The sequence below is a fragment of the Callospermophilus lateralis genome, chromosome 2, assembly GCF_048772815.1.
Source record: "Callospermophilus lateralis isolate mCalLat2 chromosome 2, mCalLat2.hap1, whole genome shotgun sequence".
NCBI classification, from domain to species: Eukaryota; Metazoa; Chordata; class Mammalia; order Rodentia; family Sciuridae; genus Callospermophilus; species Callospermophilus lateralis.
This window is the reverse complement of record NC_135306.1, coordinates 38,257,136-38,283,756: the sequence shown is the minus strand read 5'-3', so window position 1 is coordinate 38,283,756 and position 26,621 is coordinate 38,257,136. Positions and strand designations below refer to the sequence as shown.

Genomic DNA, 26,621 nt, shown 5'->3' with positions numbered 1-26,621 from the left:
CAACATCTTTGTTTGTATGTGGTGCTGAGGATCGAACCCGGACTGCACGCATGCCAGGCGAGCGCGCTACCGCTTGAGCTACATCCCCAGCCCCACAAGTTTTAAATAACTTTTTATTGTAGCATATTGTTAGAGTTGTTCTATTTTTACTTGTAGATATTATTAATCTCTTACTATGAATTTAGAAATTAAGCATTCTCAGAATATCTTGGATTATATATTATGGCATCATTATTATCAATAATAAACAACAGCCAATAGCATAGTGGCCCACACCTGTAATCCCAGCTATTCAAGAGGCTGAGGCAGAAGGATCCCAAGTTCAAGGCTAGCCTGGACAACTTAGCAAGACCCTGTCTCAAAATAAAAAATAAAAAGTATTGGGGCTATAGCTCAGTTACAGAATGCCAATCCTTAGTGCCCAAAACAAACAAACAAATCCCATATATTCAGAGCTACTTGTTGGGACTTTGTTATTTTAAGTCCTTTCATAGCTACTACCTAAACTTCACAACTATGAAATAGATACTATTATTAGCTCCATTTTATAGGCAAGAACACTGAGGCATGGAAAGGATAAAAACCTTCTCAAACTATATAGTAGCTAGTGTGATAGAAACATTCCCGGTACTATTACTATGGGTCATTAACTTGCTGAAATCTTTATGGTCATTCACTTGCTAAAATCTTTATACCTACTTAGAGATAATAAAATTCTCAGTACAGCCAGGTGCACACCTGTAATCCCAGTGGCTTGGGAAACTGAAGCAGGAGGATTCCAAGTTAAAAACCAGCCTCAGCAACTTAACAAGGCCCTAAGCAACTTAGTGAGACCTTGTCTCAAAATAAAGAAATAAAATGGGCTGGGGCTATGGCTCAGTAGTTAAGCTCCCACCCCACACCCCTACCCCAGGTTCAATTCTTGGTTAAAAAAAAAAAAAAAAAAAAATCCAGTAGAAGCTTCACCATAAGAGCTCTGAAAAAGGGAGTATGGGTAGGTGGGTAGGTGGGTAGGTACGTAGTGAGCTTCAGGAGGAATTTCAGAGACTTTTTGTATAATAGGCTCAGATCACCCAAGTTTCAGAAAGGCAAATGAACTAAAGAATTCTACACTTGCCTAAAATGATATGATGAATTAAGAGAAACATAAGGACCAAGACTTGGAATCCTCACCCAGTGGCCTTTGAGGCTTGCCCCTACCCTCTGGATACTATGAAATCTCCCTTCTCCGGCTGGGGTTGTGGCTCAGTGGTAGAGTGCTTGCCTCAAATGTGAGGCACTGGGTTCGATTCTCAGCACTACATATAAATAAAAAATAAAGGTCCGTCAATAACTAAAATGAATAAAACAAATAAAATTTAAAAAAGAAAGAAGGAAAGAAATCCCCTTTCTCTATGGCTCTCATCCTGTACTTGCCACACCAACTTCTTTCTCTTTTATCATCTGCTTCCTCTGCCTTCATTTCTCTCCCTCTTCAGCCCTATGGATAACTGTGAAACAGCTGGAACTTCAGCTGTGTGACTGCAACTAAAAGCAATCTCAAGTGACCTTCAGCAATAGACCCCCTGCCCTTTCCAACAAGTGAGACAATTCAAATATATTGACAGGCAGGGATGCCAAAACTCAGTGTTTGGAAGGGAGGCTCTTCATTTTGACTCTGGCCATGGCCCAGACCACATATTTGACTCCCTGAACTTCCTAAGTACCTTCAGAGCACCCAAGTCTTCCTCTCTCTGACTACACTGCATTGCCAGAGTCTGTCCATCGAAAGGGGTTTCCAAGAACAGGGGTCAGTCCTCGTTTATATCTTTCTCCCATGCTTCATATAGCATAGTTATCAATAAAACTTTGCAGAATAAGCAAATCAGTCTATTCATTGTCTTCTTGGGTCCCCTAATTCTAACCATTCTTGGCCAGGCAGAGACTCTCTTCAGGCTGTCTAAAGTACTCCTCTGAAGCCAGCAGCTACCCAACACCTGAACACTAAGTCTCAATGCTCCTGTAACACAAACATCTGTCAAATTTTCAGAGCCCCCCTTAACTCAGAGTCCTTTCCTGTTTTTTTCTCAAGCTGCTGGTGTTCTACCACACCAACAGCAGCTCTGTGGTTCAGGATGTCAAAGGCAAAAGGACATTATGCAAAACAGGAAGAAACTTTTACAGAAAATGCTAACAACATTTTTAGAATGCACCCTGTCATGGGGCCAAGCAATTATTACACCCCTGCCAGGGCCCCTCCCCATGACAAGGCCCATTTGGTGAGGCATGAAAGCCTGATCTCAGACTCTATGGGTCATGCTGGTCTGAAAAGAATCCTGCCCCTTCCCTCAGTGCAGCCTCACCCTAACTCCCTAGGCCTTGTGCCAAATGACCCCTGTCAAATTCTCAATAATAAATCATACCTCAGAAGAGAATTTGCTCCACTGAGGACATTCAAAATGGAATCATTTCAAAATATACTCCCTGGGAAAAGCCAGGTCCACCAGCCTATGGCTTTATTGATCTAACCCACTAAGTCCCCACCGAGAAATAGGCTCTTCTGGTCTCTGAAATTTCTCCCTAAGAGAATTCCTGGAAACCTAAAGGTTCCCACTCCATGGCCCCTACCCGGAACTCAAGAACACGTGGAAATTGGAAAGCTGTGCTGTATGTGTCAGAATCTGATTTGGTAGCTTTTCCCCAACCCTCCTGTGTGTCACATCTCAGTGATGTCAATAGCACTGGGTTAGCTCACTGTTATGAACCCAGCACCCAGCCCCAAGCTGCAGCAAACCACATAGGCCTAGCCCAGGATTTGGCTGCTAAGAAAACAAATGGGGAAGTTACTAAGAAAGCATCACTCCTACTGATTCTGTTCACAGCAGACCTCTGCTCCCCCTGATCCTAAAATCTGGTCTGGCACTCTGGCCCTCTGCCCCTGCCCCTGCCCCAGGCACTTCCTGGACCTAGTTTCCTTTTTAATCAGAATTCTACACACACTATTCAGCAATAGGCAATATTCATCTGCCAGCACTAACCAAATCTAATTTCTGATGGGTCTATCCCTCTGTAAGACTGTTTAAAAACCTAGCCCTTCACAAAAAGCATTTACCCCTTTTTCCTTTTTAGAAAATTCTTCAAAGAAACCAACAACAAAAAAATACTAAAATGTTTGCACAGTCTTTACCATACCACTAAGAAAAAATAAAAACTACATATGTGTGTGGGTTCAAAAAAATTTGAGTGAAATAATTCTCAGCTGAAATAAAATAATACTGTTTTTTGATTTTTTTAAAGACATAGGACCAAGATTGTGACTGAATCTCAAGTGAAAAATGCTGAATACCATGCTAACCATGTGAATTTGGACCAGTCTATCTGTTCACCTATAGAGAAATCAACCATATTCACAAAAACATGTGCAAGAAAAAGACTAATAGGGCTGGGATTATGGTTCACACTTATAATCCCAGCTACTTGGAAAGCTGAGGCAGAAGGATCCCAAGTTGGAAGCTAGTCTGGCAATTTAGCAAGACCCTGCCTCAAAATAAAATTTTCATAAAGGGCTGGGGATGTAGCTCAGTGGTACAGCACACCTGGGTTCAATTCCACACAGGAGAAGGAAGATGATGGGGAAGGGGGGAGCAGGAGACAGGATAACGTGTTTCTCTTAGGTGATAGGAATATGGGTGTGCTTTTGTTTCTTTCAACTTTGCAAATCATTTTTGATGAGTCTGTTTTACCACCTGCCTCCCCATCAGCTGGGGATCAAACCCAGGGCCTTCTACCACTGTCCTACATCTCCAACCCCTGCAGTGCTTTTTACAAAAAAAAAGGAAGAAATTATCCCCACCCACACTCCAAAATAAAAGGTAAAGCAAAGCAAGACCCAGCATCCCAGTCTCAACATTTCTGTCAGGCAAATCATTCTCCTCTCTAGGTTTTGTGAGGGGCTTAGGAACGGTGGCTAGGGAAAGAGCCACAAAGCACACCCAGACCAGACATTAAACTGTTGCCAAAGAATTTAACAATAGTCACTTACATAGCCCTTGGTCTCCATTTGTGGAGGGAGGGGTAGGCTGAGGCCAAGCTGAACAGTAGAACCTGAAACAATAGGTGACTCACCTTCTCAGTTTTCTATGGACAAATCCCTTAAGGCCACATTGACCCAGCCAAAAGTGTCCCTCACCCGCAATCCACCACAACCCTCCAAGCTGGAGGTCTGTGACTTCCACAACAGGATCTTAATATCTCTGCTCAGGCCTCACCTTGCACTGCACAGTCCCAGTTAAGCAGCTAAGGTCTTTACAGTCACAGCCACAGTCTGGCTCTTAGAAACCCTCACCAAGTTTAGGGACAGAAGAGGCCCCATGGAGGTCACTGAATCCAATCTCATATCTTGCTAACTCCCATAGGAATCAAGGTCTAGGTAGCTAACCAGAGACCACACCAGGATCTACCAGACCAAGTGTAAACATGTCATAGTTCCAGATTCCAAAGGATTTATGTCCAAAGGGAGTTTATTTGTCTTAAGCAACTGGATTGCCACTCCACTGGAAAAGAAAAAAAAAACAACATACTTTCCAGGTGGACATGGATTTGTATAAAATTCTCATCTCTATCTCTAGGCAGGAATAGTCAAGAAATAAGGCACAGAAGGTACTAGGTAAAGGGGCAGTGGGGAAATTACCAGGTTTGACCATAGAATAACTGGGCCTTTCACTCACAGAAGTAGCCCAAGGGGATGAGCCTGCTAACTTTGCTCCCAAAGACGGAATGGTCCCCAGGGTGGAATCCAGGGACCAATGCTTGAACTGCCTTGGCATTAATTGCCCCATCATTCCCAGCCCATAAATTAGCCTGGTTCCAGCCTGGAAACCTCTATCCTGCTACTACCCAAAGACCATAATACCCAGGTATATGGATGTTGATGTCTCATTATAATCATTATAAAGCAGCAAGTTAAGATTACCCAGCAAGAACTAATCCATAGCTTCAGAAATTAGAGGAAATTTTTCATACAATCAAAACCAGAAGGGGAGAACTTTGATAGTTACCCTTGAGTTTCTCAAGGAATAAAGGGTGTGGGTTAGGGAGAGGAAAAGGGGTAAAACACACACACACACACACACACACACACACACACACACACACATCACTTTGGTTTCCCTAAATGACATCAACACTCTAATTATATCCTCCTTGCCTAAACTAGGAGTAACTACAGGGGAGACATTTTGTTTTCTTTGTAGCTCTAGTGTTCAACATAGTCACAGTAAAGATACATGTTGTAACTGAATGAAGTTACCAGGTATCTTTGCCATAAAGAACTCCATGTAAGACCTTCCAGGTGGACCTGAGGTAGGACTGTAGGGATAAAGTTTAAACTGCTGATGGAAAGGGACTGAATAATGTATGATAAAGATAAATGGTGGGGCTGGGGATGTAGCTCAAGCGGTAGCGCGCTCACCTGGCATGCGTGCGGCCCGGGTTCGATCCTCAGCACCACATACAAACAAAGATATTGTGCCTGCTGATAACTAAATAAAATAAATAAAAAACTATATATTTGAAAAAAAAAAAAAAAAAAGATAAATGGTAAGGGGCTAGGGCTCAGCGGTAGGGCCCTTGCCTGGCATATGTGAGGCACTGGGTTCAATTCTCAGAACCACATACAAATTAATAAAATAAAGGTCTACCAACAACTAAAAAAAAAAAATTTTTTTTCAAAAGAAAAAAGATGAATGGTAAAAGAGCCTCCCCAATTACATTTCCATTGTTCAAGATAAAAAAAAACAACAACAACAAGAAAAATATCAGACTGATGCAATACCTTGACCAAAAATAACTGGGACCCTCAATTAAAAGCATTTTCATTATCCGGGCACACTGGTGGCACATGCCTATAATCCCAACAGCTTGGGAGGATGAGGCAAAAGGATCATAAATTTAAAGTCAGCCTCAGCAATTCAGTAAGGCACTAAGCAACTTAGTGAGACCAGGACTCTAAATAAAATATTAAAAGGGGCTAGGGATTCAACTCAGTGATTAAGCACTCCTAGGTTCAATCTCTAGTACCAAATAAATAAATAAATACATTTCCATGTTAAAAGATACAGGAAGGGGTCACATTTTTGACAGTGTGCACAAGTCCATTAAGTGATTTGCAACATAATCATGAATATTGCTATGTAACTATAAATGTGCAAATTCATGATCCACCCTTTGTTTACCCTTTGACTTCCTTGTCACTCTATCTATGGAGTGGCCACTTTGCTGTCCGGCAATTGTTACTTTAATCAATGCAATAAATAATTTTAACCTTCTCTTTGCTGGCCATGTTTGATTTCTAGCCTGCAACAAACTGAAGGACCTGCTGGGCCACAGACAGACACAGATACACCTTGCAAGGATCAGGCTGCCTCTGAGCCTCTGCACTAGGTGTGTATTGGGCAATACCTTAGGGAAGAGCATTCGAGAGTCCATTCCTGGGATGTTGTGGTCCAAGAAGCCATAGTCTGAATCCAATCCCACATCTGACTCTTGTTTCCCCATGCCCCAAAGAGCACCTGATTTATCTGAGGCCCTACTGCAAAAGGAAAGAGGCTGGGGCTGGGGTGTAGCTTGGGGGTAGGGTGTTTGCTTAGCACATGTGAGGTCCTAGGTTTGATCCCAAGCACCACAGGAAAGAAGAGAGAGAGAGAGAGAGAGAGAGAGAGAAGGAGAAGTGGGGCCAGGGAAGGCTACCATGCTTGTTTTTGAGTCTGGGATAAATTACAAACAGAGATGACTGCCATTAGGCTATATAGGAAAAAGCAACCAGGTTTGACCTCAAAAGTGAGTCAGATGGTCAGGGAAGGTATTTCTGAATCTCAGTCTATTAGATAATGAGTATCTGAATATATGTCAGTAAATTACTTTCCTCAGGAAAAAAAGTAACAGAATAAAACTGGCTTGAAGGACTGGTTACCAAAGCCCAAAGCTGCAAGATATGAACATAGGTTAGGAACTCTCACTTCCTGGATGAGATACCACCCCAACGCAGAAGGAAACGAAACTCCAAGATTCATTCTTCAAATAGGAAAAGACAGCCCTTCCCAAGTTTCAAAGTACACTGTGATCTGAGGAGGCTACCCAGGGCCATATGTATATACATGCACATTGAGGCAGGGGGCAGGGAGGAGCATACAGGTAGAAAAACACCTGAGAGCAGAGACCTAGCAAGTGCTTCACCTTCAGGGGGCACAAACTGTGGCAGAAGCTATGTCTTCATAAACACCAGGGAAATTGGTTCATGAACAAGCACTCTCCTGGGTCCCTGGCTACCTGCCATTTTCTAGTCCTGATTCCCAGGTCTAGATCAGACCCTTCCCTTTTAAACAAATCAAGAGGATCTCCTCAAAGCACAGCTGGGCAAGAGGGGCCTCTGGGATTCAAGCAATCCAGAACTCACTCCCTGCCCTCTTGAGGGAACTATGCCAAATACTCTAAACCCCAGCTGAGCCCCCAGGCCAGCCCTGCCTCCCCCAACCAGTTCAGCCTTATGTGCTGCCCACCTTCCCCCATCCCAACCCTCTCTGGGGCTGCCTGTGCCACAGCCAGTCAAGTCATGTTGAGCAGCCGCCAAATCTGAGCAGAGATAAACATTCCGGGAAAAGAAACGCAAAACTGCTGCTCCTCCCATTTCAGGCAAACACCCAGGTGGCCAGAAGAGAGCCTCAGTGCCAGGGTCAGTAGAGTAGATCCTGCAAGGCCCCCTAAGGGCCTGAGACAGGACTAGGGAAAGAAGCCCAAACTACTAGGGAGATTTCCCTTAGGAAAGCTGTAGGACTCCCCAGGAAAGGCCCACCTCCCCTCTGTAGCACTCACTTCCAGGGGGGCCTCACATTAGTCAGTACTATGGCTCCAAACATTACAACCTGCCCCAAGTCAAAACAGATGGCATACGTGGAGGCAGGATTCTAACCCAAGCCTATCTAAAGATTGCATTGCTGACATCCCAGCGTCACATCAGTGACCCATAAGCCCAGTCTAGTGCCTTTCTGCCTCAAACCCACCAGATTTCAGCTGGGAGGGACTGAAGTACCTGGCCCAGATCTCTGGACACTAAAGTAGAGCCAAGTTGGAGAAAGGAACTGCAAGTAGTGAAAAGGCCACAACTCTAAACCCCACGGATGCTTTCTCCCACCAACCTCAAAACCACCCCGCAAGGACTTTGACTGACACCTGCCCAATTGAACAGATGGGCTCAACTCCCCTAACCCACACAGAATCAGGCACACTTTCAGCTTTTTGAAGGCCCTTCCTGGACAGGAACCTCCATTCCAAGAGCTGCACCCAACCATTTAAATCTAAGGGTTCAATTAAAATGAAGAAAGGACCTCTATAGTCATTTCTGGGGTTACTGCTTAGCAGCAGCCTAAATGTCACAGTCCCATGCAAGTCACATGAAGTCAGCCAGCCTAGGGCCTCTCTCTACACCCTCTAAAACATTATCTCACAGGAAGTCCTTTCAAGCAACCGATTTCAGAATCAATTTAGCAACACCAGTAACTGGTAAAAAGCAGATCACTAGTGACACCATATTATAAAATAAAATAAAGCAGAGCTACGGTTATCACCATGTCTCCCATACCTTAATGAGAAAACCCAATCTAATAAACTTGGGGTACTTTTCTTTGATTTGCTAATTAATTTCTCTTTCTTTCTGCACAATGCCCAAGCAGCAATCAAAAATAAAAGCAAAACAAACAAAAACTGGGTTCTCTGTGGTCTAGGGACTCTCTCACTCTTCCTCCTTTTCTCTGCTGCTCAGAACCATCTCCATGTGAGTCGGAGAAAATAGAACTACCAGGTCTAAAATCATATTACTATATTATTACTAGCAGCCACATACTGAGTTTGTACTATGTGTCATGAATTTAATGTACACAACCTCTTAGTCCTAAAGGGGTTAAGGTAAGCATCGACAACCCCATTTTACACGTGAGGATAAAAAAATCTATAACATGCCTGAAGTTAAACATTTAGCAGTAGGGCAGAGTCTACTTAATTTTATGAACTACTCTGTTTCCCAGATTAACCACCAAGTCTGAAGGAATTCAGTTTTCTGCATTAAGAAAGTCCTCTCATTACCACAGTTCATATTTGACTAATTCCAAGCAGTTCCTCCCAACTTGGTATTAAAATATTGAAGTAATTATTGGAGAAATTGAGCAAGAGCAAGTAGGAAGGCCTGCTTTGCCAGGGCGCTCTGGGAACGTGACAGAGCTTTTGGCAGGATGCCTGCCTGCCAGGGCCCCTAGCTCAGAACAACATTCTCTAAAACCTGGCGTTAGAAATAAGCAACCACCTGTCTGGTAACCCTGGAAGCAACCTGTGGCTGCTTCAGGCCTGTAGGCCTGTGGGTTACAGGTCAAAGAGAGGCTCAGGCTAAGTTAATTGTCCTTTTAACTTAAGGAATGTAAACCCACCTACTCAAGGTCCCTGCCCACACTGAAACAGGCTAGAGGCCAAGACTCAGATCATCTGGGCAAGTAGTCCCAGGAAGGGGCAACCCCAGGCTGACTGGTTACATTTTAGCCCTCCAGCCCCCAAGATACACAAGCTCTCTGCCCCCAAAGAGGTCCTGCTCACTGAGGTTTCAGAGAAACTACAGGAGGAGGAAGCTGGGGAGCCCCTATTCCCCCAGAAGGGCCTCAGGCCAGGGATCTAACAGAGGAGGAAATGAACACAATAGTGACAACTTACTGAGAACGTACCCTCATTAATTAAATCTTTATTTACACTGTTTTGTTTACTCTTCCAAAACAACCTCCCAAATAGGTACCATTTATTATCTCCATACACCAGAAGAGAAACCGGATGTTTAGAGAAAAGTAACTTGCCCAAAAGTTCGGGAGAAAACTTAATCTACACTCAGGAGTGGCTCTATGAAACGACAGATGTGAACGAGTAGGTAGACTCTCTTCCCTACTCGGAGCCTCACTGTCAGTCCTCCAAACTGGAGTGGGTTTCTCTGAGCTGCCTGGAAGTTCCTACCAGAGTGAGCATGGCAAGACTGCTCCCAGCCCTAAGCCCAAACTACAAAACCCTGAACCTTGGGCCAGAACGGGGACGTCTTCAAGGCCTTCTTTGGTTCAGAGGCCAGAGGGGCCTGAGGGCTTCTCTATAGGGTACTTCCCCACCCTGCAAGAATCCCCCCATGGGACACCACCCATCCGGCCCGAGCCTCTCTTTGGGATTAAGCATTCTTATCCGGAACAGGGAGGCTAGCAGTCGTGGAAGGGGGAATGTACTAAGGATCCCGGTCCCGAAATTCCGGGGGAGTCCCTCTCTTCGAACTGGTGCACCCGAGTTCTTACCGAGCAGCGGGGACTCCTCGGGGCAAGCAAGCAGCGACAGTGCTGAGGTGGAAGACACTGGGGCCGAAGTCAAGTTACTCGCGAGACCAGGGCCAGAATTTGCACCAGGGCTGGAGTCGAGCCCCGGGCGAGGCTCAGAGGAGACGCCTAAAGGAGGCGGCGGTCGGGCCCCGCCGGGCCGGAGCTCCCCGGAGGTCTGCCCGTTGGAGGTGGCGCCGTTCGAGCCACCCTGCAGCGATGTGGAGACTCCGACCAGCTGGGGTAAGCGGCTCAGGTCGCGACCGGCCAGGTAGTAGACGAGGGTGACGCCGAGGTGCAGCGCGCAGACGGCCACGAGCAGGCGGCAGGCCCGCTGCAGGGACGCGCCGGGCATCGCGGCGCTGCCGCCTAGAAGTGGCTCCCGAAACCTCATCTTCCCGCCGCTGCTTTAAGAGGGGGGTGGGCTACGGGCGGAGAGGGCGGCCCGCCTGCGGGCCGCCGGCCAGGCGCTGCCAGACAGCGGCGACTGGGGGAGGGTCCAGAGGGGGCGGGGGGAGGGAGCGCGGGCGGCTGCGGACGCTGACTCTTGGGGCGGTCGGACCCGGGAGCCACCCGAAGGGCGCCGGAGGCGCGGGCGGAGGCGGGGCGGGGCCGCCGGTGGGGGCGGGGCTGCGAGCGGGGTTTTCTGGCCGACAGGGAGAGGGCGGGGTCTCTGGGTGGCTGGAGCGGAGGCGGGGCCGTCAAGGAGGAGCCGAGCTTTGGGGGCGGGGCTGCTCCGAAGGGGCGCGGCGCTCAGCTTTCCGCCCGCCGGCCCTGAAGCCCGAGGGTCGGACTTCGGCTTCTACGTCCAGCTGCACACCTCTCTCTTCCCGAGCTTTGGCCGTGAGGCTTAGGTCGCTATCAAGCCGCACCTCCTCTACCCGCCCCCCCAAGTCAAGCTGCCCTGGAGAGGCCCCGCCACTTCCTGGGGTACCCAAGGACTGGGGTGCGGGCTTAGGACTGCAGCGCGGCAGCAAAGAGGGTAGAGAGGAAAGCTAGCGAGACGTAGTTTGCAGGGATTGGGGGCCCCGGCGGCTTTCCAGCCGGCGGTCCTGGGTAAGCCTGAGGGGTGAAGAACGGGGCAAGAAAGGTTGCCTGGGGAACTGGCTTCTACGCCCCGCGAGGAGTGGGACGGCGGCGGAGGGATTTTCCGTGACGTTCGAAACCCCCCTGTCTTAGCGTAACTGGGTCCCGGATGCCTTTGTGGGGGACCAGTAAAAGGCGATTTACAGAGCCCTGAAGTGAAGATAGTGGACAAGTTGGCATTACTCTCGCTTACTGTCACGTGTGTGTAGAGAATCTCAGAGGCTATCCCAACTCAGTTCTGGGTGCCGGAGATACCTCCTCAAGTGCATACCATGTCTGGACACAAACTTGGAGTGGGAGAGTGGCTTCAATGATTCCCACAGTGGCGGGCTGAAGAACAGCCGTTTTTTACAATCTACACTGGGCTGGAACATAATTCTATGCAGTAGAAATTGTTCCCAGTTTACAGAGTTCAGGGCCCAGGGAGGTTAAGATCCTACAGCTGATGAGCAGCAGAACTCGGCTTCAAAACCCTTACACCTATGTTTACCCCCTTGTTGATTTGCACACAAAGGCTGGAGGCTGTGTGGGTGACTTTAACACTGAAGCCGCTGAACCTAGATTTGACCTATCTGGTGCTAGAGTGACCTCCTCCCAGAGAAAGACTCATGTAGGTGCTGTCATTTATGTGGATAGGAAAGCTGAGGGGTTCTCGCAGCTAACTCAGGGGTAGGAAATGTTAGCAATGGCCATTATTACATTTTGAAGAATTTACGTATGCCATGAAATAGGTGTTGTTACTGTTTTCATTAAGTAGACGAGAAAACTGAGGCTGAGGTGTTGATACCTCGTTGGGATCATACAAAATCTATTTCTTCTCTTGACTTCCTGAACACCAAGCCCTCCAGATTCTCTTTATTTTCACTGACCACTCCTCTGTCTTTTGCATTTCTTTCCCAGTTGTTGAGGAACGCCCCAGGCCATAATCCATGATTCTCTTTTCTGTCTTACTCTCACTTTCTAGGGGTGATTTAGAATATCTTTATACAGATGACTGCAAAATGTCTCTCAAATCTCTTCCCTGACCTCCAGTCACATACCAGTATTTCAGATTCAATACGTCCTGCTCTAACAACCTAATCACTATATTCCACTCTCAGGAGTGGCACCATTGTTCAGTTTCCCAAGAACAAAAACTGAAAGATGTCCTGGATATGCCTCTTATTCCCAAATGTCATTTCTAGTTCCTGGGTAAGTCTTATCAGTGTACCTTCAAAATATCAGAGATCAGCTAGGCACAGTGGCCCACCCTGTAATCCCAATGACCTGGGAGGCTGAGGCAGGAGGATTGCAAGTTCAAAGCCAGCCTCAGCAACTTAGCAAGACCCTATCTCAAATTAAAAAGGGCTGGGATATGGCTGAGTTTTTAAGTGCCCCTGGGTGGGTTCATCCCAGCAGCGGGCAGTAAGAATTTGTTAACTCTGCTGCAATCATTATGGTTCAAGCTACCATGATCTCAGCCTGAGTTCTCTAGTTCCTGGTTAATTGGTAACTCCTCTTAACACCTCTTCCATACCTCTCCTCAGTCTTCCTTTCTTCCTGTTTCAGGCTTTTGTACTTTTTATTCACTTAACCTGAAACACTCTGTCATATTTGAGTTCCTCAGATTCCACCTTATAAGAATGACCTTCTTGAACCCTCCTATGTAGAACAGCCTCCTGCCAAAATCTGCTTAATCAGCTTAATTTTTTTTCAAAACAGGTATCAACATCCAATATATGTGTTTATTTTCTATGGTCACTTTCATTAGAAGACCAACTTCATATGGGCAGGAACTCTTGTCTCTCTCTTGCTCACTGTTAGAAAGAAGAAATGAGCCTGCACATAGTTGGTAGTTAATAAATATTTGTTAAGACATTTGGCAAATGAATACTTGTGAGTTTTGTTGTTTTTGAGCTTTTTGTGATGGGTAGTGGGGTGTTTTTGTTTGGGAGGTTGTATTTTGTTTTTGTTTTGGTGGTGCTGGAAATAGAGCCCAGGGCCTCATGTGCACATGCTTGTGAAATAAGTATATTCTACCAACACTAAACTGTACCCCCAGCCTTATGATCATTTTGATGTAGGATGGAGAAAAGGGAGAAATTATAGATAAGTTATTTTAGGACACAAATTCAAGAGTTGTTTTCTAAGGAGTTAATAAGGGTGAAACTAACCACAGCAGCCTATGCCTAGGGAAAATTCTGCCTGGCCAATGAGTGAGAATGAGGCAGATTCATCCCCTGACTGAAACATAAGGAAAGGGGAAAATGGACATGTATCTTCTATAGGTATAGACAATGCCAGGAGACATTATTAAAGGAAAATTAGGGTCATAGACCTGTTCCAGGACCTTCTAAGACTAGGAATCAAGGAAAAGGAACACTTGCTAATTGTCCATCCCTCAAAAAAGTGCAGAATCCACTGAGGCCTGAGCAATAGTCTTTGATTCAAAGGTACTTGGAATCAGTAAATTTCTTACTTCCAAAAAGTCCAGAAACCTGCAAGACAACATTGTTGCTGGGTGTGGTGGTGCACACCTGTAATCCCAAAGGCTAGGGAGGCTGAGACAGGAGAATAGTGAGTTCAAAGCCAGCCTCACAAAAGCAAGGTGCTAAGCAACTCAGTGAAACCCTGTCTCTAAATAAAATACAAAATAGTGCTGGGGATGTGGCTTCATGGTCCAGTGCCCCTGAGTTCAATCCCCAGTGCCAAAAAAAAAAAAAAAAATTGTTCAGCTTCTAAATAGGAAGTAATATTAAAAAAAGAAAGATATAGGCTCAGACAACTTTTTTCCCAACTGTCCCCAGCTCTTTCCACTCTCAACTTGTGTTAAGTAAAAAATTAACCCCATCAAGTAAGTGAGACACCTGGAGAAGTTGCAGAATTGCCTTGCCAAAAACTGGAGTCTGGGTTTGGTAATTGGCTCATCCAGTGCCATCAGCCTAGAATCATCAGTTACTTACTTCCATTGCAGCTTGCTTTCAACCTCTTAATAGCCTTTCCTCTGCCCTTTGACAGTGCCCTCATCTACACCTGTCATTTACATTTCTGTTTCAGCCTCATATGTCAGAAGGACATAGGACAGTAGCTGGCACATGAGAGACTTTTATCTCAAAATCTATTACAACATAACACATGACCCCAAAACTAAGTGTCTTAAAACAATGTCTCACAGTGAAGCAGTTAATTGAGCAGTTCTGCCTACAATAGTATTAGCTGGAACATGGGTACAATTGAAAGTTTCAAAGTGGCCTCACTCACATGGCTGGTAATCAGTGCTGACTGGGAGCTCAGAATGGGTTGAGGGTCATGGGACCTTCATTCTCCCCAGTGACCTCTTCCCATAAACACTCTTCCAATGTATCTGCTTGGGTTTCCTCAAATACTATGGAATATATTCCAAGTAGGAGCATTTCAAGAATAAGACAAGAAGATGCAGATCTTTTAAGGCCTAGCCTTAAGCATCACTTCTGTGAGCATTCTTTTTGTTAAAACAAGTTACAATACTTACCATGCACAGGGCCCTGGGTTCAATCCCCAGCACCTCAAAAAATGAATTAATGAATATGTACATAAATATAAGTTTTAGGCAGTCTAGATTCGAGGGAAGTAAAAATAGACTATATCTTTTGATGGGAGGAGGGGCAAAGAATTAGCAGACATCTTTAATCTACCATCATTTGACCAGTAGCCATAAATATTTAGAATCTCCCCACATATAAATACATTGCTCTTCTCCAAAGATCCCCCAAGGGTGCGTCCCATTAAGATTTCGGGTGCAGAATTTCATTATCTAAATCAGCTCCAGGTATGGTTCCTAGGGACCTAAGAATCATAAAAATAAATTATCTTCTTGTTGTTGATGTTCTTCCTCTTCCTGAGCAAACCTGTGCAAAAGTCACTAGGTAGGGTTGAACAAGGTAGGAATCAAAATGGCATATACAGTGTTTCAAAGCCAACCAAGAGTAAGAACCGGTGGGAAAGCAGTTCAGCACAAGTGTTAATGCCCAAGTAGAGTAAAAAAGGCCATCCAAGGACCTGAGCATTGGTAGGAGGACTTCTGGGAGATAGAGCAGTCCAGGATGAGTTGGGGCAAGGAGATTGTTAACTACAGGGAGACTGATTAAAAGGAAGCTATGTATATATGTGGATAAGGACAATCATCCAAGTCTCTGACAGAGAAATTGTTGTGAGTTTGTGGTTTTCAATTTAAAGATAGATAATGAAAGTAATACAGATGTAAAAGAATATCTCCATCTTTCTCTTTCTCCCCAACCCGTTGTGTGTGTGTGTGTGTGTGTGTGTGTGTGTGTGTATGTAAATAGAAAATACCCAACGTAATGAAAATATTTAGCATCCAAATCTTTGTTTCTAAATACCATTCTCCAATAAAAAGACCTGGTTATCCTTGGAGAAAAGGCTGAATCCAGGGACAAACCAGGGGTATTATAAAGTGAGCCTGGAAAATCTTGTGCCAGGAAGTAAAGAGATCAAAGGATGATGAGAATATGCAAAAGAAAACAAAATTCAGTTGGAGGGGACTCCCATTGGCCAAGTGTAGAACAATTTGAGCACAAAAATAATGTGAATAGGAACAGATTATGACCAATTGAACAAAATAGGAAATTATGAATCTATAGTAACATAAGTGAACGCTTGATAAGTAAAGGAACATTTATATAATTTCAAAGTACCACTCCATGAAATAATGATGGGAAACATTAGAGAAATCCAAATCGTTAGCCATTTTATTAAATAACCATCATGAAATCTTCCAAAATGTCAATAACCGCTCCCATTACAACTGAAGAAAAATAAAGAGAAATGATAATTAAATGTGATTCTAAGTGAATCCTTTGCTGTACAGAATATTATTGGGAAAACCAATTAAATTTGAGCAGGGACTACAGATAGGATGATGGTAAGCTATCAATGTTAACTCCCTAATTTTGATGATTATATTGTGGTTATATTGGAAATATGCACTAAAAGATTTGGGGATAATAATCATGTCAAACTTGCTCTTGAATAGTTTGAAGATTATTTGTGCTAAACTTACAACTTTTCTATGAGTTATCTTTCTCCCACGTATCCAACATATAATGGGAAAAGAGGGGTAACTACAAGAGATACCACAATAGATACTTCCATTTAGAAAGATGGTTAATAAGAGGCACATAATAGGCATTAGTAAATGTGAAAGCTGATCATGTACTTGTGGGCAATTCCCTGGGCTCCAGTTTTGAGGTCAAGGAATGTGATTCTGAATGGCTCTTATCTCTTGCTTCTGAGCTCTCGGCTCCATCTTAGAGTTATTCTCCCTTTCCCTAAGAAACAGCCCTTGTTTGCAGCCAGTAACTTGTTCAAGATGATTCACTGGGTGCTCAATGTCCCCTTTTTATTTAAAACTGTCTTTGTTTATTTCTTGGGAGAAAAGCTGTGATTTTCCATGATTTTTTTTTTTAAATTTCACTCCACTACATAAAAGACATACCCCAAAATCTCAGGAGAGGCCCTTCCCTTCTTTAGGCTGTGAGTCAGGGTTTTGTGGGACAAACCCTTAATATTTTTAGCAGTATTTTGTCTAGATAAGAACTTTAGGAGTCACTGTTTAAAATCTTTCTGAGATCTTAACAAAGGGTTTTACAGCCACATCCTGGACACAGGAGCCAGTCTTACTGGGAGTGCCCTGGAATTCATTTTTCCTCTAGATTTTAATTTACTTTGAGCACTTTTTGCTGGTTATAGAAACTGTCCTGATCCCTCTGTAGTTCCCCCAATTTTTCTTCATACAGTATTCTTTCTTCCTGTACTTTTTCATAGACAGCTAAAAGGAGTCAGTTACAACTTTGTATATTTTGCCTGAGAATCTCCACCCCAAGGCCACAAATTGCTACATTAGAAATGCATCATCTATGTTAGTGCCTGTTAGCAATATGTAATCTAGATCTCCAATAACCTCCAATAACAACTTTCTCACTGGGCATGCATCTTCCTCACTGCCCTCCAGGACTTTGAAAGCTTCTCCTTTTTTTTCTTCAGTATCAGGGATTGAACCCAGGGGCACTTAACCACTGAGCCACATCCCAAGCCCATTTTATTTTTTATTCTGATACAGGGTCCCAAGTCAATACTGTATGTTTTAGGTTTTTGTTATGGAAGTACCCCACTTTCAGGTACAGTTTCTATATCAATTATCTATTGAAGGAGTTGGCAAACTAGGTCCCATTGTCAAAATCGGGCCCACCACCTATTTTTATTAGTGAAAATTTAGAACTCAGCTGTGTTCTTTTGTTGGTATATTGTAAATGGTTGCTTTCATGATACAATGGCAGAGTTAAGTAGTTGTAACAGAGGTAATAAACCCACAAAGTCTAAAATATTTACTGATTTTTTTTTTTTTTTGCATTACTTAGAACTAAACCCAGAGCCTTCCTTGCCTTGCACATTCCAGACAAATACTATACCACTGAGCTCCATCCCCAGCCCTATCTGATCTCTTTGAGAAAAAGTTTTCCAACCCCTGGTTTGTTTCTATAAAAAAGAAAACAAACAAACAAACAAAATGGCTACTCAAAAGTGAGTTTCTTAAAACAATAGCATTTTGTTGTTTCTTTTGATTCCATGCATTAACCAGGTTATTTTCTGTTTCACATAGTGTTAACTAAGATGATAGAAAGTCTGGAAGGTACAAATGGCCTCATTCACATGATTGAAAATTGGTGCTGGTTACCAGTGGGAAGCGAAATTGGAAGTGTAAGCTAGGTGTCTCAGTTCTCCCCCATTGTGGGCCTCCACGTGGCAGCTTGGGCTTCCTCACAGATTGGTAGCTAAATTCTAAGAAGGAGCATTCTAAATGCACAGAGAGAAGGGAAATATCTCTTTAGGCCAAGTCTTAGAAATTATATAGTGATACATCTGCCACATTCTGTTGGGCAGCATAAGTCACAGAACCAGCCCAGATTTAAGAAGAGAGGAAATAGATTCCACATATTGATAAAAAAATGTAGTATCCATCTTAATTATTGCCATAATGAATATTACTTAGCAAATAACCATCAAATCTAAGTACCATACAACAGTTAAGCATTCATTTCTTGTGTGCCCATGGGTGGCTGGAACTGTTCTGCTTAAGGCTCTAGATCTGTTAGGTACATAGATGAGTCTACTCCATCTATAATGTCAGCCAAGGGCATGTTTTTCACATGTTATTGACAGAAGCACAAATGAGAGAACAAAAACATATAATGCTTCATAATAAGGTCTCTGGTTGAAATGATCACCTCAACCAACATTCTGTCAGTCAAAACAAGTTGCATGACCACTCTTAGTGGGTCAGGTAACTATATTCTGCCTCTAGTGAGAGGAACTTCAAAGTTACATGGCAAAGGATTGGATATAGGGAGCAGTCAAGAATTGGGGATAGTACAATTCTTCATAAAAAAAAAAAATTCCTGGAGCTAGGGTTATGGCTCCAAGGTAGAGTACCTAGCACGTTTGAGGTACCAGGTTCAATCCTCAGCATCACATAAAGATAAATAAATAAAGGTATTGTGTCCATCTACACCTAAAAAAATTTTTTTTAAATTTCCTGGATATAGTACTGAGAATTCTCACAATTTGCAAAACTGCTGGTCTCTACACCTTCCATTTCCTGCTCTTCCCATGCTACCCTCAGGACTTGTTCAGATTTCAGGATTACAGAGAATATAAAGGACATCAATTCCACTTTTATCCAATAATGAATTTCCATGTATAACATACACTTTGAGAGTTCATCCAGCTTTGTGTGCATACCTCCATTGACAGGAAGCTCACTATATCATAACTTAGCTCCATTGTTGATATCACTAATCTAGCTATCAAACATTCTTATATTAAGTTGAAACCCATCCTTATAGCATTTACTAATGATACAAGGTCTATTCCTTGGAGACAGAAAATGAACTGAATTATCTTCTAGATGATCTCTGAGTTATTTAAAGAGATTGGCTATGTGCCTTCTCCCCACTTGAAAACAATTTCTGTGTAAGGTGGTAATACCTATTATTGCCACTATTCTTTACTCTTCATGCTTCATGGTTGAGTTTCTTCTCTGTGCTGGTCATTCTTTGATCAAGCTTTGACTACCTGGGCATTAAGTAGTACCTAGGACCAAATGCATCATTCCAGCTGAGGTGTGAGCAACAGAATGGAATAGGACCATCATCTCCATTGCTCCAAATATTGTACTTTCTTCAGTGCCTTTCAAAACAACATTCACTTTTTTTTCTTTTAAGTGCTGAGTATCAAACCTAAGTTCTTACTGAGCAAGTGCTTTAACCATGAATTACATCCCCAGTCCTACATTTACTTCTTTTTTTTTTCAGTACTGGGGATTTAACCCAGGAGTGTTTGACCACTGAGCCACATCCCCAGCCCCCTTTTTTCTTTTTAATTTTAAGAGAGGGTCTCACTAATTTGCTTAAGGCCTAAGTTACTGAGGCAGCTTTGAACTTGCAATCTTCCTGCCTCAGTCTCCCAAGTCACTGTGATTATGTGTGCACTATCATGCCCAGCAACATTCACTTCTTGATGTTCATGATAAACTAGAGGACTGAAGACAAGTTCTAGAACAGTGAAAACACTGTTATAAATGGACTTTAATCCTTTAAATAAAGACATTGTACAAATTAGCATTTTGTGGTGGTGTGTATGTGCGCATGTGTGTGTATGTACTGTGGATTGAACCCAGGGGCATTATATCACTGAGCTACATCTCTAGCACTTTTATTTATTAATTTATTTGAGACAGGATCTCCCTAAATTGCTCAGGCTGGCCTTGAAGTTATGAACCTCCTACCTTAGCCTCCCAAGTAGAAGGGATTAAAGGCCTCTACCACCACAGCTAGCCTAATCAGGGTTTTTGACTGCAAAACATGGCCAGTTACAACATTAGTCTGTTATGACTACCATTGCCAACAATTAATCAACACTACCACTTAAATACTATTCATGTACTGCTATTGCTGCCATGAATAACTTCTACACCTCCTCTGCCACTTAGCAGAATTCTGTAAGAATTCAAAGTCCTCAATGGGTGTGGCTGAGCCAAATTCACATGCTTGAGCTCTAGCTAGCAGGAAGGGGGAAAAAAAAGAATATTTCCTGTTCTGCATCCATGGTAGGAGCAAGGGCACTTCAGCCTCCTAATACGATATACACTGGAAAATTCTTCCAAAATAAGACAGGTGTTACATGCGGGGTAGACAAATATGATTACCAAGATTTACTCTATTCATTTAGCAAGTTGCTTTTCTTCTTAACTGTAGTATTATCCAATACATATTTTCCATTTTATCCACAACAGTGATTATTATGTCCAATTCTTCCCCTAGAACTTCCTAAGAAGTCAAAAATTCTGAAATCAAGGTATTAGCACACGCTGCTGGCCTATAATCCCAGCAGCTTGGGAGGCAGAGGCAGGAGGATTGCAAGTTCAAAGTCAGCCTCAGCAATTTAGCAAGGCCCTGAGCAACTCGGTGAGACCCTGTCTCTAAATAAAATGCAAAATAGGCCTGAGGATGTGGCTCAGTGGTTGAGTAGTGCCCTTGAGTTTAATCTCTGGTACCTCTCCCCCCCACTCACAAAAAAAAAAAAAAAAAAAAAAAGAGTGATTATTAAAGGCCTTGCTAAAGACCCAGTTTGCCAACAAACAGACTATTAAGTGAAGATCTGCAATCTGTCAGTTCAGGGACCTGTCAAGAAAGGAAATCTGATTATGCATGCCTTGGCTTGTTCTGAGAAATCTCCATTTCCTTTGTATCTTTTCAAAACCTATCTGCAGCCAGGCACAGTGGTGCACACCCATAATCCCAGCAATTGAGGCAGGAGGATTGCAAATTCGAGACCAGCCTCAACAACATAGTGAGAGAACCTGTCTCAAAATTTAAAATTTTAAAAGTAAAAAAGGAAATGGGAGGTATAGAGACCAGCAGTCTCTAAAAATATAGCTCAGTGGTAAAACTCAGCGTTCAGTCCACACTACCAAAAAATAAAAATGAAATAAAACAAAATTTTAAAAACCCTATTCTTGAATAAAGGTATATAGTTTGCAGAATCAACTTTTTCTTCCTGCTGTTGTTTGGATCTAGAATGTCCCCTCAAAAGCCCATGAGATAAAGGCTTGGCCCCTAGCTTGGTGCTAGTGGGAACCTTTAGGAGATAGAGCCTACTGGGAGGTCTTCAGGTGATTGGAAAAAGCAAGCCCTTGAAGGGGATTATAGGATCCTGACCTCCTCTTCTTTCTTTCACTAGCTCCTAGCCAAGAAGTTAAGTGTTTTAAACTGCTCTGCCATGTGCTTCCACCATGATTTGCTGCCTTGCCACAAGCCCAAAGAAAGGGGGCCAACTGGTCGTGGACTGAAACCTCCAAAACTGTGAGTGAAAATGAACCCTTTCTATTTATAAATTAATTATCTAGGGTTCTTATTATAGTAGCCAAAGGTTGGCTAACATGCTCCCTGTAAGGGTCAGGTGTTGATTATGTCTGCCTTGTATTCCTTACTCCTGGTAGGAGACTCCTACTTTTCTCCATGTGGTTGGGATAGGCTAACCATGGGCTTTTCAACAGACCATGTAACTTGTATATAGACACTCAAAGCACCAAATTCCTTCTAGACACAGTGATTGATTCAGAGATAAACACGTGGCCTAAGGAGGGCTTATGAGCAATGTCCAATTCTTCCCCTAGAACTTCTTAAGAAGTCAAAAATTTTGAAATCAAGGTATTAGCAGGGCCACACTTCTTCTGAAAGCTCTATGGAAGAATATTTCCTTGTATCTTCTAGCTTGTTATGACAGCAATACTTGGCATTTCTTGGTTTGTAACTGTCCCAAACTAATTTCTAACTCAGTCTTCACATGATCTCCTCTCTATGTATGATTCTCTTCTGTTAATGTGTCCTCTCCTTTTCTAAAAATATACCAATCATTGTATTGAGGATCTATTCTAATCTGGTATAACCTCATTTTGACTTAACTAATTATATATACAAACCCTATTTCCAAATAAGGTCAGTTCTGAGGTTTTTAATAGACATGAATTTGGGGGGTACAGTATTCAACCACTACAGCCTTCATGTGAGAGAACCTGCCTGAGAATTAAGCCAACGAGGAGGCAAGAGGAATGTGCCCTGGTATGCCGTATTTGACTCCCACTGACCTTAACAAATTATATGCACTGGTAAATTCCTCCTCCTTTTTCTCTCCCCTTAAGTTGATTTAAAGTAACAAGAAGAAACTAATTATATCATTTTCTCCTTTTGTAAATTTAGAAAATAATTTGCGCATGACCAATGTTCCAAATTTCTCCCTACTGCATACATCCTCCAAAATTGTTTGACAAGGACTGAGCAATTTCATTTGGAATTTCTCTTAAGACCTTGGATTTACTTCAAGGGGCTAGGAAACAAATTTATTTGAGAAGTTAAATGATCTCTTACAATGTTTTCAACCATTTTTCCTTTCTTCTAACTTTTATTATGGAAAATAAAATATAAATAGATATATTTATATAAAATAGAATAGTATAATTCCCTATTTACCACCACACTTTTTACAATACCAACAAGTAACCCAAACTTCTTTCACCTCCTGCAGGATTATTTTATAGCAAAGCTCAGATGCTATATAATTAGTTTACCCTTTTAAATGTGTTTGACGAGTTCTGTCCCCTGCAAGAAAGACAAAGCAAGGTAATTCACACATAGAAAGTATACTTTAGCCTGACTGTGACAGAATATATCTGTAATTCCAACTACTTGAGAGTACGAGGCTGGAGGATCATAAATTCAAATCCAACCTGGGTAATTTAGCAAGCCCTTGTCTCAAAATTAAAAATAAAAAAGGCTGGCATTATTGGGGCCTTGGGTTCAATCCCCAGTACTGCAAAGAAAGAAAAAGAAGGGGAGGGAGAAAGGAAAGGAAGGAAAAGAGAATATAGAGGTTTGCTGAATAGAGTCCCTGCCCTCAGAATTTTCAGTCTCTTCTTCTGAGAGGTAAGATAAGAATCACCTCCAAGCATTTAGGGAACTTTAATGTGAGTTGCCTGGGGAACTGTTAAAAGGCAGGTATTTCTTGAGAAGGTAAGGCAGGAAACCAGGTCTTAGATGATACTAATGCTTCTGGTCTATGAGTCACACTTTGACTGGCAAGACCCTATATCATAATGCAAAGGGAAAATGATAGGGCTCTCTCTCTATGATGAAGAGGTGATTGGACATAGAATTTAAGAACTGGCTTGGTGAATGAATAGCTTATCACAGTTACCCAAATTAAGTTTTTAAATATTCTAAGGTGAGATTAACATCAAACCAATCACTGAGGGAGACCAAAAATAATTTTTATGACTTCTGGGAAGAGGAAGCTAGCAGGAATTTAGTGGTAAAACACCTGATTGGTATGTGAGAGGCTCTGGGTTGAATTATCAGAACCAAGAAAAAGAAAAGAAAAAAAATGGGAAAGAAGAAATTATGGGAGGCACAACCACATGTCAGTTGTATTAAATATGATAAAGAGTGAACATCCAGGGGCTGAGATTAGAACCTCTCAGTAGTAGAGCGCTTGCCTAGCACATGTGAGGCATTGGGTTCGATCCTCAAAGGTAGTGTGTCCATCTACAACTAAATATTTAAAAAAAAAAGTGAACATCCTATGATTTGGGAGGCTGAGGCAGGAGGATCATAAGTTCAAGGCCAGCTTCAGCAACTTAACAAGACTCTCAGTAGCTTAATAAGAACCTATCTCAAAATTTAGATAAATAAATAAGGACTGGAGATGTAGCTCAGTGGTAAAGTACCCTGGTTGAATCTCATACCAAAAAAAAAAAAAAAAGGAACATGTCTAGCCAGAACAAGATGACTCTTTTCTCTAAAACTTTACCCCTTTAAGGAAAGGGACTTGGTAGCCATTATTTTAGTGCTGCCTTTCCTCACCTACCAAGTGAGGCAATGAGATGGCCTCTTCTGAGTTAGGATTTGAAATACAAAATTGCCAGTCAGTCCTTAGGTGTGGTGTGGTGGAATTTAGATGATGTAAATGTTTTTCCTCTGCCAAAGCACAGAGAAACAAAGAAAGCTGAGAATGAAATGGACCACAAAGAGGAATCGCCATAAAAAAGGAAGAGATGGCACGGCCCACATTCTTGAGGTTTCCTTGCCCCCATTCCCGTCCTTCCTGAGGCCTATTCTCACATAAATTTCTGCCCTTGGATTATTCTCCTCAAAACCCAGAGTCTTCTGAAAATCTTCCAGGTTTTGTGCAAGTGAATTTCAGATTTTCAAAATCAGAGACAGGCAAATAGAAATAGTTATGCAAGTGGGAACAAAGAGGAGAAGAGAAGGGCCTAGTGATGTAGGTCAGTGTGGGGTTCCCCAACATAGGAGTAGGTAGACCATTCCTGAAAGGAATGAAGTTTCAGAAGCCAGAAAAGAAACCCTTCCTGCAGGCAGAGAGGACCATGTTGTGCTTCTGGCCTCCTTTGAAGCTACCAGGTTCATGCTGACTAGCTGCTTGGATATCCCCATCTGGCAATTCCCTTCAGTCTTTCTGGTTGTGTTGGAACCAGTCATTGCCAGAAGGCACTTTGTTCCCATCAAGTGCTGAGGGCCATAATAGGCCTGCTTTACTACAACATGAGATTGGTCATAGTCTGACTCGCCCACGTGTCTAGGAAAAGCTGTTTCCAACTGGTGGTTGTTCTGCCCACCTTCTTAATCAGCATGCCACCCCCTGAGTCCCCATGTTGGGAGGTGTGAGGTTTGACTGAGCTTCAGGTAGTTCCTGAAGTCAATGGCAATTACCCATGCCCAGTCCCCTAGGTGACAGATATGTGACCAACTTGTCCTGGTTTGCCCAGGACTACTTTTATTTTATTATTTTTATTTTTGTTATGTGGGCAGTAGTAGCAATGGAATGTAGGCCTTGCACATTCTAGGCAAGAGCTACATACCCAGTCCCAGCCCATTACTATCCCAGTTTTAAAGTGGAAAGTCCTACATTCCAGGAGCCCTCTCAGACCCTGGAGAACTGGGAGGCTAGTCACCCTAATTACATAGACCCCAGGTCCTCAATGAAATCCTGCCTGAGCATTGTACCCTTAAGATATCATTCCAAGCCTAAGGACACCAAAACTCTAAACCCCACCCTCTTAAGAATTCCCACTGAGGGCTGGGGTTGTGGCTCAGTGGTAGAGGCTCGCCTAGCATGAGGCACTGGGTTCGATCCTCAGCACCACATACATGTAAAATAAAGATATTGTGTCCACCTAAAACCTTAATAAATTAAATAATTTAAAAAAAAGAATTCCCACTGAAACTGACTTCTGAAACTACCATATCTTTCTGTAAGTCTATAGACAATATTGGACTAATTAAACAGTTTCAAAAAAGTTTCTATTAAATAATTGGGTGGCCTTGGACAAATTGTCTAACTTCTCAGTACCTTATCTGAAAAGTAATAACACGAATGGCATATTTACCATGATTTTGTGGGAATACTATCTGGGAACTCCTTTCAGCCTTCCTGATTGTGTTGGAACCAGATATGTCAGAAGACACCTTGTTCCCATGCAGTCCTGAGGGCCACAGTGTCTCTTCTTTATTGCCACTGAAGGTTATAATTTGTTTCTAAAGAGAATTTCATTCTCTCAGCATTTTTTTCCCCCCACAAAGTACTGGGTATTGAACCTATCCCTATCCCTTTTTATTTTTGTCATATTTTGAGAAAGGGTCTGGCTAAGTTGCCCAAGGCTAGCCTTGAATTGTGAGGCCCCCTCAGCCTCCCAAGTAGCTGGGATTACAGGTATGCCACTAGGCTCTAATTTTTAAAATTTTTGAACAAATAAAAGTCAGTGGTTATTTTCATGCCCTCCTACTGATCTAGTCACTACCTCCTCCTCCTGGGGAAGAGAGGGGCTCTCTACTGGGTATACTTTAGAGTGCCAGTAGCAAGGTATGGACCCTGTACAGGGCAGACGGAAGGCCCAGGCTTTCTCTAGAGGCCTCACCTAATTCTTGCTCTCTCTGGGCTTCAGAGGTTAGGCCCTCAGCCAGAAGTTAGGAGGGACTGAGAACTCAAAGACAGAAGAGGCACGAGCATGTTTTGTGTATGCTGGGTAGGGGCAGCTTATACAGTCCTTACAGCCACCAGGAGGTG

The 26,621-nt window shown here is 43.0% G+C and overlaps 1 protein-coding gene and 1 long non-coding RNA gene across 2 annotated transcripts in view; one reads left to right on the top strand and one right to left on the bottom strand.

Annotated features, from left to right (window-relative positions):
* The window catches only part of B4galt1 (beta-1,4-galactosyltransferase 1), a 53,409-nt gene extending 42,479 nt beyond the window's left edge, over positions 1 to 10,930 (bottom strand). The window contains exon 1 of the mRNA XM_076845914.2: positions 10,344 to 10,930. Coding sequence (XP_076702029.1) covers positions 10,344 to 10,755 — 412 coding nt within the window. The 5' untranslated portion in view covers positions 10,756 to 10,930. The remainder of the gene's footprint in view (positions 1 to 10,343) is intronic.
* The window catches only part of LOC143392444 (uncharacterized), a 68,373-nt gene continuing 52,020 nt past the window's right edge, over positions 10,269 to 26,621 (top strand). The window contains exons 1-2 of the long non-coding RNA XR_013090365.2: positions 10,269 to 10,604; positions 21,723 to 21,844. This is a non-coding gene — a long non-coding RNA (uncharacterized LOC143392444). The remainder of the gene's footprint in view (positions 10,605 to 21,722; positions 21,845 to 26,621) is intronic.